General features: G+C 47.4%; 1 protein-coding gene across 1 annotated transcript in view; it reads left to right on the top strand.

Moving 5' to 3' along the window:
• Positions 1 to 13,911, top strand: part of KAT6A (lysine acetyltransferase 6A) — an 80,056-nt gene that overhangs the window by 31,906 nt on the left and 34,239 nt on the right. Inside the window, exons 5-8 of the mRNA XM_032229130.1 lie at positions 120 to 201; positions 2,546 to 2,681; positions 12,606 to 12,922; positions 13,413 to 13,531. Coding sequence (XP_032085021.1) covers positions 120 to 201; positions 2,546 to 2,681; positions 12,606 to 12,922; positions 13,413 to 13,531 — 654 coding nt within the window. The remainder of the gene's footprint in view (positions 1 to 119; positions 202 to 2,545; positions 2,682 to 12,605; positions 12,923 to 13,412; positions 13,532 to 13,911) is intronic.

The raw sequence follows: 13,911 nt of genomic DNA, 5'->3' as shown, positions 1-13,911 counted from the left end.
ATCCCAGTGGCTCCCTTAGGTATTCTGAACCGTGGCCAAAAGCTTTGATGGCCTCCATGTTGTAACTCTCGGAGTGTGCACATACAATGCATTAACCAGAAACATCTGTGCCGTTACAGGATAATATGCTCTTTTGTGACTCGTGTGATCGGGGCTTTCATATGGAGTGTTGTGATCCTCCTTTGACCAGGATGCCAAAAGGTAAGGAGGAGGGGGCGGGGTGAAAAATGATACAAGAAGGAAAGGTAAACTTTTTCTGATTATGTGGAAAATCTTGAGCACGCAGGATAGAATTCATAGGCAAAACAATTCACATATTTGCGCTCCAATGCAAGAAAAGAAGGTCTTATTTTCTTTTGATCCCTGAAATAAGCACTTGGTCTTATTTTCGGGGAGGTCTTATTATTTTTGAGGAGCAGGAGGCAGCGAGCGTGGTCACCTCATGGCTGATGCTGTGTTGCAATATTTTTGGCGAAGGCTTATTTGGGAGGGAGGGCTTATTTTAGTGCATGCGCTCAAAAGCCGATTGGGCTTATTATCCAGGAAGGTCTTATTTTCGGGAAAACAGGGTAGTTTTCTTCCTTACTTTTATATGTGAAGCTCTGGGGAGATGTCATTCGGTGGTTCAGGGTGTGGTGGAATCATCAATATCTTTGATTGGTGTCCTAGGGATGGCCAGGACTTGGATGGGAGAGAGTACGCGCTTGGTAAATCTGAGTTGCTGTGAACACACTGGAGTTTTCCAGCACCTCATCAAGCATTCCCTGTCAATGAACAGGTTCACAATGTGGGAATCCTTCTGGATTCATGATGGAACAGCGGGTGGATGTCATGGCTAGAATGTTCCCAACTTCAGCTGGTGCTTCAGTTGCAACCCTACCTCAGGCATTGTTCTGACCTAGGCTTCCTGAGACAGTAAAAATCACACACTTAGTCTCCAAAACCCCTTTTTAAAATTTGAACAGCTGTGAATGATGTTTTTCACAGCCCGTAATGATTCACAATTAGTCTGTGAAGAGCCCAACAGAAGTCTGCCACAGTCTTTCAGGGTAAGGCTGATAAGCACCCACCTTTATCTCCCTTGGAACGCTGCCAGAGACCTAATTGCCAGTTAGTTTTGCAAGGCCAAATTGAGCACAGAGTCAAACAGGATTTCTCAAAAGCTTGAACCGACCAGAATGAACAAATTGCTTCCTGCAAAGGCTCACCTGCCTTTGCTCCTCTTTTATGTTTTATGGGAGGGGCCAATCATCTCCAAGCCTTATTCCTGAGTCGCCCCTTTTGCTTTAACTGTTCTTGCCTTCTGGCAGCTCTACGCAAGTGCGCACCGGGAACAGGCTCCCCCTGTTCCTCTGCCTCGCTGATGCCACACTCTGGAGGCTCCGGAGGCAGCACATAACTACCAGATGGCCTTAGCTCCCTCTCTGTCTCCAATGCAGATCCCTCGTCCAAGCCTTCCCCAGACTCCAGGACTGGCCCATGTTCCTCCCCAACCTCCTCACTGTCTGACTGCTGCCAGCTCTCTGCAGGCTGCCTGCAGACCACAACAGGCACAATGAATCTAGCTTCAGTAATTGTCCTGCTTATCGCCATCTAGCTAGACTTCCGTAATGTGCTCTGTTTGTGGTTGCCCTTAAAAACTACCCCAACATTACAATTGATCCAACAATGCACCAGCTTGCCTACTCTTTGGCGTCTGTTGTTGGAAGTATGTATATAACACTGGTTTGTGAACCCTGCATTGGTTGCCAATTGGCTTCCAGATACAACTTAAGGTGCTGTTTTTTAAAGCCATTTATGGTTTGGTTACCAGATAGTTGCAGGGCTACCTTCTCTAATGAATATTGGCCTAATTGATGAGGTCTAATAGGGAAAATATATTACCGACTCTTCATTTTCGGAAGATCAGATGGCTAAAGGGAGGAGGCCCTGTTGTGTGGTGGCAGCATTGATGCTGTGGAACAGCCTCACAGTTGAGATCAAATTACCTCCCCCCCCCCCCGGAAAGCATTTAAAAACTGACCCAAAGGTGCTTTTTTCAAGAGGCAACAGGATTTTCTGGTTTTTCTTTGAAGGCGTTTCTCTTCTCATCCAAGAAGCTTCTTCAGCTCTGAAGAAGATAGGGCTCTTCTCTAAGATATGGTTTCTCGGCCTTAGCAATTTTAAGATGGGTGGACTTTTATCTCCCAGAATTCCCACATGGTGGGGAATGGAAGGAAGAAGCGAAACATCCAGTTGCCTCTTGAAAAAGCACCTCTGGGACAACCCTGACCTGGATGACTGAGAATCTCTGTAGACATTTAAAAACCGAGTTTTCCAATAAAATTCTCTTATTGATTTTAGTATGCCATCTTCACGTTCTGCATTTATTCTTAGTCATTTTCTGTTTGGCTGGGTGACGCTTTTATTGTTTTTAGAAACAATACCCTGTCCAGTTTTACTCACCTTTTATATTCTGCGGGAGAATCTCCGGATGGAAGATAGAAATGTGGAACACAAACAAGCAGGACTGTGGTTGTATGACGACGAGGTTTGTCTCTTACAGGCATGTGGATATGTCAAATATGTCGACCACGTAAAAAAGGAAGAAAACTACTCCAAAAGAAGGCAGCACAGATTAAGCGGCGTTATGCCAACCCTATAGGACGTCCCAAAAACAGATTAAAGAACCAAAATGCAACGTAAGTACTTTGAGACTTGAAGTCTGATAGAGATTGAAGAAATTTTGCTGTTAGAGATGTCCCCTTTTTTTTTGCAAATTTAAACACCAAGTGACTTAGTACCTACTTTGGAAGAGGTTAGTATTACCTCAATTTTAAATAGATTTTCTCTTTAAACATTTGTTTTTTGATTCACTTAATTCTATAATATTCAAACTTAACATTGTTTTGGTTTCTACATTTATTTTCCATTTCTAGCTTTGGATTATGCCAAATGAAGGGTTGGGAAAAAGTTAGGTGGGAAACACTTTTGTAGGATGGCAATTTAGATATTTCTTAATTCTGCCTTCTAAAAGAACACCGCTGCCAGAAATGGATTTTTACATCAGAGCTACCCTTAGGTTAAAAATCCTCCAGGGAGTTCAGATTTCAATTTGATTTAGAGCCATTAGCTTTGATTCTTAGGGAAAAGCGTATGTTGAACATACAGGGCGGGGCATAACCTTTTCCTAGGGGGTCACAGCAACACTTGTAATAACAACACAAATAATTCATACACCATTCGAAAGCCCATCAAAAACTGAGTTTATTGACACGATTTAATAGTCAGTATGACCACCATTAGCCCTTCGAACAGCATTCAAACGAGGTGGATAAGAACACAACAAATCTTCAAACAGTTCCGTTCGATTTTCCAGATTTTTCAACACAGTTTCCAAATTCATTCTCAAAGTTTCAACCGAATATCGATTTTGACCTTGCTCCTGAATCATCAGAGCTTCCACTTCATCCTTAATTATGGCCCCAATGTTCTCTGCCGGATTGAGATCTGGCGAATTTCCCGGCCAGACGTCATTGCCCCAAAATTCGACATTGTTTTCCTTTAACAATTGCTGAGTCGCATTTGCACGCATGCAAGGAGCTTTGTCATGAAGAAAGACAGCCTCACCAACCACCAAGACATTGTCTGGATCACTGAGAAATGGAATGACATTCTCCAATAAAATTTTCTCACGGAAATAACTGCCATCCCAGGATTCCCCTTTATCCTTCAAAACCCAATGCAGTTTCTTGGCTGTGAAAATGACGAAAATCCCGATGCAAGTCGGATTGCGAACGATTTGTCGATATCGTTCATGTTTGGCGATGTCGTCGACGTCTTTAGCCCAAATTCGATCGTTCTGGAAATTCGGTTTTCGAATGGCATAAACGAAGAATTCGTCAGATGGCGCCAAATGAAGAAAATCTTCCTCGGTCCATTCAGACAACCAATCGCACAACCAAAGCCGATCTTGAACGTGTGTTTGAGTTTTCAATGGTTTGCAAATGACGTGGAATGGCTTCAAACCTTCTCGTTCTCGATATCGGCCGATTGTCCTTTGATCAACTCGTTTTCCACGAATTTGAAGGATTTCTTGGGCCACTTTTCGGTTTCCTTTTCGTTGTTTGCGATTGCCAGTTGCAATGATGGCTTTGCTTTCTTGGGACAGTTGCAGAGGACGCCCTTCTCCAAATTTTGTGAAACATTCTTGGGCTGTTTTGTTCCAATTATCAGTAACCCAATCCGGATGACGTTTCAATTTGTTTGCAATCCATTTTCGATTGATAAACGTCGCTCCAGCATCGCGAGCCTCTCGAAAGGCAATGCATTTTATTCTGTCAATGATCCTTTGTTCTTCCGAATCGAATTTTCCAGCCATTCTTAAAGCAAATTTAACATTTAATAGCTCATTCAATTCAGTTTTTTATGGGCTTTAAAATGAGGTGTCGCGGAAGTTGTAAACTGCTGTCGATCTTGCTGTGACCCCCTAGGAAAAGGTTATGCCCCGCCCTGTACATTTAATTGTAACAACTTTTGAGTTTGGGATGTCCATTAAATATTTTATTTTTTTATTTTGGGCTTCTAACACAGGGGCCCCCAAACTTGGCAACTTTAGTTTTTCTGGCTGGAGAATTCTGGGAGTTAAAGTCCACAAGTCTTAAAGTTGCCAAGTTTGAAAACCTCTGTTCTAACAGAAGAGTCTCGCTTGAAACATTCCATCAGACCATTTTGTTAGAATAGCAAAAGTTGCCTTATGTTTTGCTAGAAGAAATCTTGTGTGTGTGGGGGGTGTCTTAGAACATTCATATTTTGTTTTAAGCTTGGAATATTACCGCTCCTTGACTTAATGACCACAATTGAGCCCAAACATTCTGTTGCTAAAGGAGTCATTTGTTAAGTGGGTTTTGCTCCATTTAACACTTTCTTTTTCTTGCCACAGTTCTTAAGTGAAGCATTGCAGTTGCCAAGTTAGTAACATGGTTGTTAAGTGAATTTGGCTTCCCTGTTGCCAGACGATCGCAAAAGGTGATCACATGACCCTGGGACACTGCAACTGTCATAAACTATTTTCTGCAACCCCCCCCCCCCCTTTTTTGCATCCTTTTCTAGCCCCTCTTTCAAAACAGAGAACAGTTCTAAGATATTGAACTCATTAAAGAAGACCATCTACTTTCCTGGAGCCCTATTATCTCCCCAGAAGTTCAAAATTGTTACCCCAACAATGAAATCTTTGTTCATTATTTCATTTGCATGATTAAGATGGTTGTCAGTTAATCCAATGCAAAAATATTCCGAAGCGACGTAAATGAGAAAACATTCATTCAGGGATGTGAAAACAGGGACACATCACTGTTCCAAAATACACAGAGAATATTACATACTTGTTGAGCTTGTCAATCAGAAAGTTTGGCAGTTTGGCGGTTTGAATCCCTAGTGCCGCATAATGGAGTGAGCTCCCATTCTTTGTCCCAGCTTCTGTCAACCTAGCAGTTCGAAAGCATGTAAAAATGCAAGTGGAAAAATAGGAACCACCTTTGGTGGGAAGGTAACAGCGTTCTGTGTGCCTTCGGCATTGAGTCATGCTGGCCACATGACCATGGAGACGTCTCCGGACAGGGTTGGCTCTTCGACTTTGAAACAGAGATGAGCACCACCCCCTAGAGTTGGGAATGACTAGAACATATGTGTGAGGGAAACCTTTACTTTTACCTTATCCTTATTCTGGAAGATTTACTTCTGGAAAACAGAACAGCTGGATTGGGACATTCTGGGAAATATTGGGATATTCCCTCCTTGAATATTAGTTTTGCCTACAACTAAATCCACTGTTTCAGAACCCCTTTAACAGATCCTAAGGTTCTGGCTCATAGAAAAGTAAAGAAGTACCATTTTGCTCCCCTAGTAATTGCTGTCTATAGAGAGTCGTGTTCATCTCCGTTTCTTGCTCATAAACACACATTTTTAATACTTTACCAAAAATGGAAGCGTGCAACATTTGTAGTGGTGGTGTATTTTACGTTTATGCAAAAGAGTCATAAGAAATCAGCACCAGGTGCCAATTTGCACAGTAACACGGAAGTAATTTCTCTGTTGAATTATTGAACGTAGTTGGATTTGAGTTGGATTCCAGTAAACTTGCAGGAATGTTAAAGTATAATTCTCAGTCCAAACAAAACAGTTACGTACGTACGTACGTACGTACGTACGTACGTACGTACGTACGTATGTATTGTGTCACAACCCTTGGTATGCCCAAATATGGGACTGCTTCCCTTTTCTGTCTTGCGGCTCACCCTAGGAGCCATCCAGGCAGAAAGCCATTTTTTATGTTACATTTGTGTTGCATTTGTGCTGATAAATAAATTTATTTCAAGCTCTTTAGCTCTCACCAGCTAGCCATACCCTTACTGGGTTCGATTCCCAGTAAGAGTATGGCTAGCCGATGAGAGCTAAATAGCTTGAAATAGTTCTATACTAGTCTCCCTTTATTTATTTATCAGCACAAATGCAACATATGTGTATGTGTGTGCGTGTGTGCGCGTGCGTATTCATGTCTTTTCCCGTGTAAGTTTGACAGTATCTTTGCAACGTTTTGATGAGGTCACACTCATCATCATCATCATGCTGGTGCCTTTGGCTTCGTGCTTCTGCGAGCAAAGCATGATAGGAGCTGCCGTTTTTCTATAAATATAGATGAGGGTGTGTGGAATGTTGGCTTTATTGCTTTAAACGGATTGGTTGGCTGTGTTGTCACATCTTGATTGGTTGATGGAATTGATGTTTGGTGAGGGTGTCTGGTGATGGTGTCCTGTGTTGTTCTGGGTCCTGTGTCGATTTTTGTGGCTGGGACTCGTTTATTGACTAGGGCTAGTTTCCAGATGTCTGGTAGGCAGGAGATACCATCACGTTTATTCATGTTGTGGGGGTGTTTCTCTATTTCAATAGATTCCATAATTATTTTCCAGAGGAGGGGAGGGAGTGGTCACCTGTGGGTATTCTCAAAGCCTGATTGGTCCAAAGACTGAGAGCAAAGCCTTAAATACTGGTGCCTTCCAATCCTGGCCCAGTTCTCTCAGTCTTTCTTGGTCCAAGTACTGTTTGAGAATATTCCATAGGTAGGAGTTACCTTGCGGAAGAATTTTAATGCCACTGCATGGGCTATCAAGTCCGCGGCCTCTGCCTCCTACTTTAACCGCGCCACTGTCATGTGGCTTAAGAAGCTCCAGGAGCACATTCCCATCCAGGACGAGCGGCTCCACCAGGATCTCTTCAAGATCATGGCGGCCTGCCAGTTCTCAGCTGATGCGATCCTGGACATGGTCAAGTTTGCTTCCAGTGCCCTGGCCACTTCGGTCACCTTTCGTAGGCTCCTTTGGCTGCGTCACTGGCAGATGGATAACAAGGCAAAGTGGGATTTGGCGGCTGCCCCTTTCAATGGGCCCAATCTTTTCGGGGAGACCCTCGTCCCCATCCTTGTAGAGGATAAGGGCAAGAAGAAGGTTCTTCCTTCTAATGCTAAGAAGCCCGAAACTAAGTCACGCCCTTACTGTAGGCAAGGTATAGGGCTGCGGATTGCGGCTATAACCAGCGTTTTTCTTCTTTCCACTCTGATAGGCAGTTCCCTGGGTCGTCCTTTCAGGACAGGAATCGTTTCCAGAACCAGTCCAGGCGGCCCTTTTGTGGAGGAGGAGGCCGTCCCTACCTCAGGGGGAAGTGACTCGAACGCGAGTCGTCCCATCGGCGGCCACCTCTCCCTCTATGCGGATCAATAGGATGAAATCACTTCGGACACCTGGGTCTGAGCCACGGTTCGTCACGGTCTCAGATTGGAATTTCTCTCCATCCCTCCGAACCTCTTCAGGTCGTTCCCTCCGTCTCGGAGCTGGGAGCGCCGCCGCCTGATGGATCAGGCGATCGCCCACCTTCTCGACATTCAGGCGGTGGAGGCAGTTCCTCTAGGGGAACGGGGCTTGGGCCACTACTCCAATCTGTTTGTGGTTCCGAAGAGCATGGGGGGCTGGAGGGTGATTTTAGTCCTCAAACGCCTGAACCGATTCCTGGTGTACAGGCGTTTCAAAATGTCCTCCCTCAAATCTATCCTTCAGGGCATCAGGAAAGGGGACTTCCTGGCCTCCGTGGACCTCACGGAGGCCTATCTTCACATACCTATTCTGCCCACTCACCGTCGGTTCCTGAGGTTCTCGCACGGGACCCGCCATTACCAGTACAGGGCTCTTCCCTTCAGGCTGGCCTCGGCTCCCTGGACTTTCACGAAGATTCTGGTGGCCCTGGCGGCTCACCTGCGCTCCATCTCGGTGTGGCTCCAATGTTATTTGGACGATGTCTTGGTTCAGGTGGGGTCTCTTCCTCAGGCCGTCTCGGATCTTCGGCTCACTATTCGGAGCTTCCAGAGCCTGGGCTTTTCGGTGAACTTCACCAAGAGCCATCTTTCCCCCTCCACGCGTATTCTACACCTGGGGATGGTCATAGACTCCGTGTCGGGGGTGGTGTGGCTGTCCCCGGAACATCAGAGCAGCCTTTGTCAACTGGCGGAAAGCGTTCATGGAAGGCGGTTAGCTTCAGTCCTCTCTCTGTCACAGTTATTGGGCAAGATGGTCTCTTGCATCGGGATTGTCCCGTGGGCCAGGCTTCACCTTTGGCCTCTCCAGTGGGAGCTCATCCCCTTTCAGAGTGGGCGGCTGAGCAACTCTCTTCGGACTCTCCGTCTCCCGACGGGGGTCCGGGTCTCTCTGGCGTGGTGGCTTTCCCCGACCATTCAGCGGGGCTGCTGCTTCTCGGAGCTGGACAGGGTGACCGTCACCACAGACATGAGTCTGTTCAGGTGGGGGCCCTGGTGGGTTCTCGGATGGCTCAGGCAGGTGGACGGCCTCAGATCTCTGCCACAACATAAATTGGCTGGAGCTGAAGGCAGCCCGCCTGGCTCTGCATCATTTTCAGTCCTCGGTGGAGGAGCGTCACGTTTAGAGTTTAGAGTTTAGAGTTTTATTGGTTTTGTATGCCGCCCACTCCCGAAGGACTCCAGGCAGCTTACAATGAAACAGGGAGAGGGGATAAATAAGACAATACAAGACAATTAAAAAATACAGCAACATTCACAATTGAAGTGGGGCCAGATACTTCAACAGCCCCCAGCCTGCCGGAACAGCCAGGACTTAATAGCTTTACGGAAGGCCGGGAGGGTAGTAAGGGTCTGGATCTCCACGGGGAGCTCGTTCCAGAGGGCTGGAGCAGCAACAGAGAAGGCCCTTCTCCGGGGGGTCACCAGCCGACATTGGCTGGCAGATGGAATCTGGAGAAGGCCAAGCCTGTGCGATCAAATCGGTCTTTGGGAGGTAATTGGCAGGAGGCGGTCTCTCAGGTACCCAGGTCCGATGCCATGCCATGTGCTCCTCCTGACGGACAATGTGGCCACCAAGGCCCACATCAATCGTCAAGGGGGGACCCACTCGCGGGCCCTCTGGCTGGAGGCTCTGCGGCTGGGCGCCTGGGCGGAGAGCCACCTGTTGTCCTTGGTGTCGGAACACATCTCCGGGCTCTCCAATGTCCAGGCGGACTGGCTGAGTCGGGCGACTCTGGACAATGGCGAGTGGCAGCTCCACCCGTCGCTCTTTCAGAGGATCTGTCGGAGGTTCGGGACTCCTCTGGTGGATCTGTTCGCCTCGCCAGCGAATTCCCAGCTTCCTCGGTTTTTCACCCGTTTCCAGTCCAGGCCGGCGGAGGGCACGGACGCCCTCAGGAGCCAGTGGCCCTCGGGCCTTCTTTATGCATTCCCTCCCATTCCCCTCGTCCCGCTGACCGTCAGGAAGGTTCAGTTCAGTTTCAGTTTCACTTTATTTGTATGCCGCCCTTTTCCCTGGGGGGACTCAGGGCGGCTCACAGTTCAAAAGTGGGGAGGGAAGGACAAACAATTTACAACATAAAACATAAAAGCACTACACCATTTAAGGTGGTGGCGGAGAGGGCCCTGGTCATTGTGGTGGCCCCTTATTGGCCCAGGAGGCCCTGGTTCGCAGACCTGGTCCAACTGTCAGTGGCCCCTCCGTGGAGGATTCCACAGGGGGAGGTGGTCTTGCTGCAGGGGGCTCTGATTCACCTGGAGCCCCAGTGGCTCCATCTGACCGCCTGGCTCTTGAACGGCGGCTTCTAAGGGGGGCTAATCTGACCTCCGTGGTCATTTGTACCATCGAGGCGTCTTGGCGTCCATCGACGACCCGCATTTACAATTCCACCTGGACGGCCTTTGTCCAGTGGTGCTCTCCTCTGGGCATTTCTCCCAATAGGGCCACCATTCCTAACGTCTTAGACTTCCTCCAGAAGGGTCTTGAAAGCAGGCTTTCGCAGAATACGTTGCGCTGCCAGGTGGCGACTTTGTCATCGATCCTTGGGGGGGGGGTTCTTCTTCCCTCTCCCATGTCCCCCTGATCAAGTGTTTTCTGAAGGGGGCGGCTAATCTCAGGCCTCCCTCCCCATCCACAGGTTCCCCACGTGGGATCTTCCCCTGGTGCTCAGGGCCTTGACAGGGGCCCCATTCGAACCTCTCCGGTCTGTTCATCTGTGGTTCTTGTCGCTGAAGGTGGCCTTCCTGGTGGCGGTTACCTCTGCCCGACGTATTTCAGAACTGGGCGCCCTGTCTTCCAGGGACGACCTTTGCCATTTTCACCAGGACAGGGTGGTGCTTCGCCTTGATCCTACCTTCATCCCGAAGGTGAATACTCCCTTTCATAGGGCTCAGGAGATCGTCCTGCCCGACTTTTGCCCTGGTCCGTCCAATGGTAGGGAGAGGCTCTGGCATCGGTTGGACATCTGCTGCGTTCTGCGGATCTACCTCCGGTGGACCGAGGGAGTCCGTAGGTCGGAGGCCTTGTTTGTTTCGTTCCAGCCGGGGACGCTGGGTTCTAGGGTGTCCTTGGCTACCATCGGCCATTGGCTGTGTCAGGCCGTTGTTGAAGCTTACGGGGCTTCGGGTCGTCCGGCCCCATCGGGCATCACGGCCCATTTACCAGAAGTGCCGCGACTACAGTGGCGTGGGCCACGAGGGCCCCGTTTGAGGACATCTGTCGTGTGGCCACTTGGGCTTCTCCGACGCCTTTCATCCGACATTACTGTCTGGATGCTTCACGTCTGCGGACGCGTCGTTTGGTCAGAGGGTCTTGCAGAGGGTGGCGGCTGAGGTGGCGCAGTGGTTAAATGTAGCACTGCAGGCTATTTCAGCTGACTGCAGTTCAGCAGTTCGGCTGTTCAAATCTCACCGGCTCAGGGTTGACTCAGCCTTCCATCCTTCCGAGGTGGGTAAAATGAGGACCCGGAATGTTGGGGGCAATATGCTGACTCTGTAAACCGCTTAGAGAGGGCTGAAAGCCCTATGAAGCGGTATATAAGTCTAACTGCTATTGCTATTGCTACTGATGCTCCCCTTGGGTCCTAGTGGTTTCTTGTTCTCCCTCCCTGGGACTATAGCTTGGGTATGTCCCACAGGTGACCACTCCCTCCCCTCATCTGGAAAAAGAATGTTGGTCTTACCTGAACGTGTCTTTTAAGAGGAGGGGAGGGAGTGGTCACGAGCCGCCCTGAGTTGTGTTCCATTGGGGCCAAGGGGAGGGCCCAGGTGATCCTGGGGGTTTGGTTGTTGTTGTTTTTTGTTGTTTCAGTTGTACCGTTCGACTTTGAGAAACTGGGCCAGCATTGGAAGGCACCAGTATTTAAGACTTTGCTCTCAGTCTTTGGACCAATCAGGCTTTGAGAATACCCACAGGTGACCACTCCCTCCCCTCCTCTTAAAAGACACGTTCATGTAAGACCAACATTCTTTCTCTTGTTGAAGAGTTCAGTTTTGGAGAGTCATTTGGTTCCTTCAAAATCAATTTCATGTCCTGTTGCTTTAAGGTGCTGGAAAAGGGAGGAAGTTTTTTCTTCTTTTCTGACTGCAATCTTGTGTTCTGCGATGTGTGCATTTATTCTCCTATTATTTTGTCCAATGTATGTGGATGGGCAGATTTTGCATGGCATTTCATAGACTCCTTTATACATACATACATACATACATACATACATACATACATACATACATACATGTTTTCCCCGCACAGGTTCCCCCCTGCTAGTCGTTTCCAACTGTAGGGGGCGGTGCTCATCTCTGTTTCAAAGCTGAAGAGCCAGTGCTGTCATGTGGCCGGCATGACTAAATGCTGAAGACTAAATGCACGGAATGCTGTTCCCTTCCCACCAAAGGTGGTTCCAATTTTTCTACTTGCATTTTTTACAAGCTTTTGAAGTGCTAGGTTGGCAGAAGCTGGGACAAGTCACAGGAGCTCACTCCGTTACACGGTGCTAGGGATTCAAACCGTTGAACTGCCGACCTTTCTGATCGACAAGCTCACCATCTTAGTCACTGAGCCACTGTGTCACGTATGTATGTATGTATGTATGTATGTATGTATGTATGTATGTATGTATGTATATATGTATATATGTTTGTGTATGCACACACAAACACACACCCATATACACACACACTTTGAATCAATTACTGTTTGCAAGCTTGGTTGATGCTTCTCTGTCTTCTTTCTAACACCCTTTCTTTTCCTCTCCAATTATTTCTTCAGATCGAAAGCTCCCTTCAGCAAAGTTCAGACGGGACCCGGTCGGGGTCGCAAGCGTAAGACCCCCTTATCCAGTCAGTCGACTTGCTCATTGGATGGGGGTTACTTGGAGCAAGTCGATGGTCTGGAATTCTGTGGGGATGCCAGCATCACCTTGAAATTCAACAAGAAAACCAAAGGGCTTATCGATGGCCTTACCAAATTCTTCACACCATCCCCCGATGGACGTAAAGCCCGAGGAGAAGTCGTGGACTACTCTCAGCAATATAGGATCAGGAGAAAGGACAATAGGAAATCAAGCACTTCAGATTGGCCCACAGGTAGCGAAGAGAGAGATTGACTCTGTGTTTTATGGAACTGGGAGGTTATCTGGGTGAACGGCTATAAAGAAACTGCGATAACCACCTTTGAAAGCTGTCCATTAGAAATAACCTGCTGTATTATCATAGGAAGATCAGAGCAAATCATTATCTTGATTTATTGCTGCAATTTATTATTTTAGTCAATAATACTCTAAAGAGCATTGGGAACTAGTTGGAATTACCCTGTCTATTAACTAGAGGCTTTTGTCATAAATCAAGAGAGGATGCAGGGCTGTTTTGAGGACGGGTTTTGGGTGGATGTAGAAGAAAGAAAAGCACTCTCGGTAACCAAGTAAGACTTTCTTCTCTTGCCAAAATTAAGGAGGATGTGTTTGTCTTGTTTGAAAGCAAGGGAATGCTCAGAAGCCATTTCTTAATGAGAAATCACTTTGCTTGCTGTTTCAATTGTCGACAATCCATCAAGGAATTCTAAATGTTCTGTTTTCAGACAATCAGGATGGCTGGGATGGAAAACAAGAAAATGAAGAGTGGCTTCTAGGAGGCCCAGATGTCATGGCGGAGAAAGATATGGAGCTGTTCAGAGACATTCAGGAGCAAGCACTGCAGGTAAAGTCAAGTCAACTTTCATCCAATGTGTTCACAGTCAAAGCAGCTCACTATTCTGACAGGCTTCCCAAGAGCCTGAAGCCAACTCCTTGTCCCAACAAAAAACCCTTTTATTAATTTATAGTGAATTCTGCTCATTCACATCCAGCAAAGTCTTTTGAGGGAGGATTTACAGTCACAGACCTTATCTGGCTGGGAGAGCTGCCAGGCCGAGATCTGCAAAACTTGGCAAGGAGCCTCAGAGAGTCATGAACCAATGAAGCAAAGTCTCCTGCAAACTCCATTCCCCTTTTGCTCCTCTTTTCTTTCCTCTGGGAGGGGCCGTTCATTGTCCACCTGTAGCCTTACTCCCAAGTCGACCCCTGTTCTTTAGCTGTTCG

The sequence above is a fragment of the Thamnophis elegans genome, chromosome 13, assembly GCF_009769535.1.
Source record: "Thamnophis elegans isolate rThaEle1 chromosome 13, rThaEle1.pri, whole genome shotgun sequence".
Taxonomy (NCBI): Eukaryota; Metazoa; Chordata; class Lepidosauria; order Squamata; family Colubridae; genus Thamnophis; species Thamnophis elegans.
Note: the sequence above shows the minus strand (reverse complement) of the source record. Positions and strands in the feature narration are given on the sequence as shown.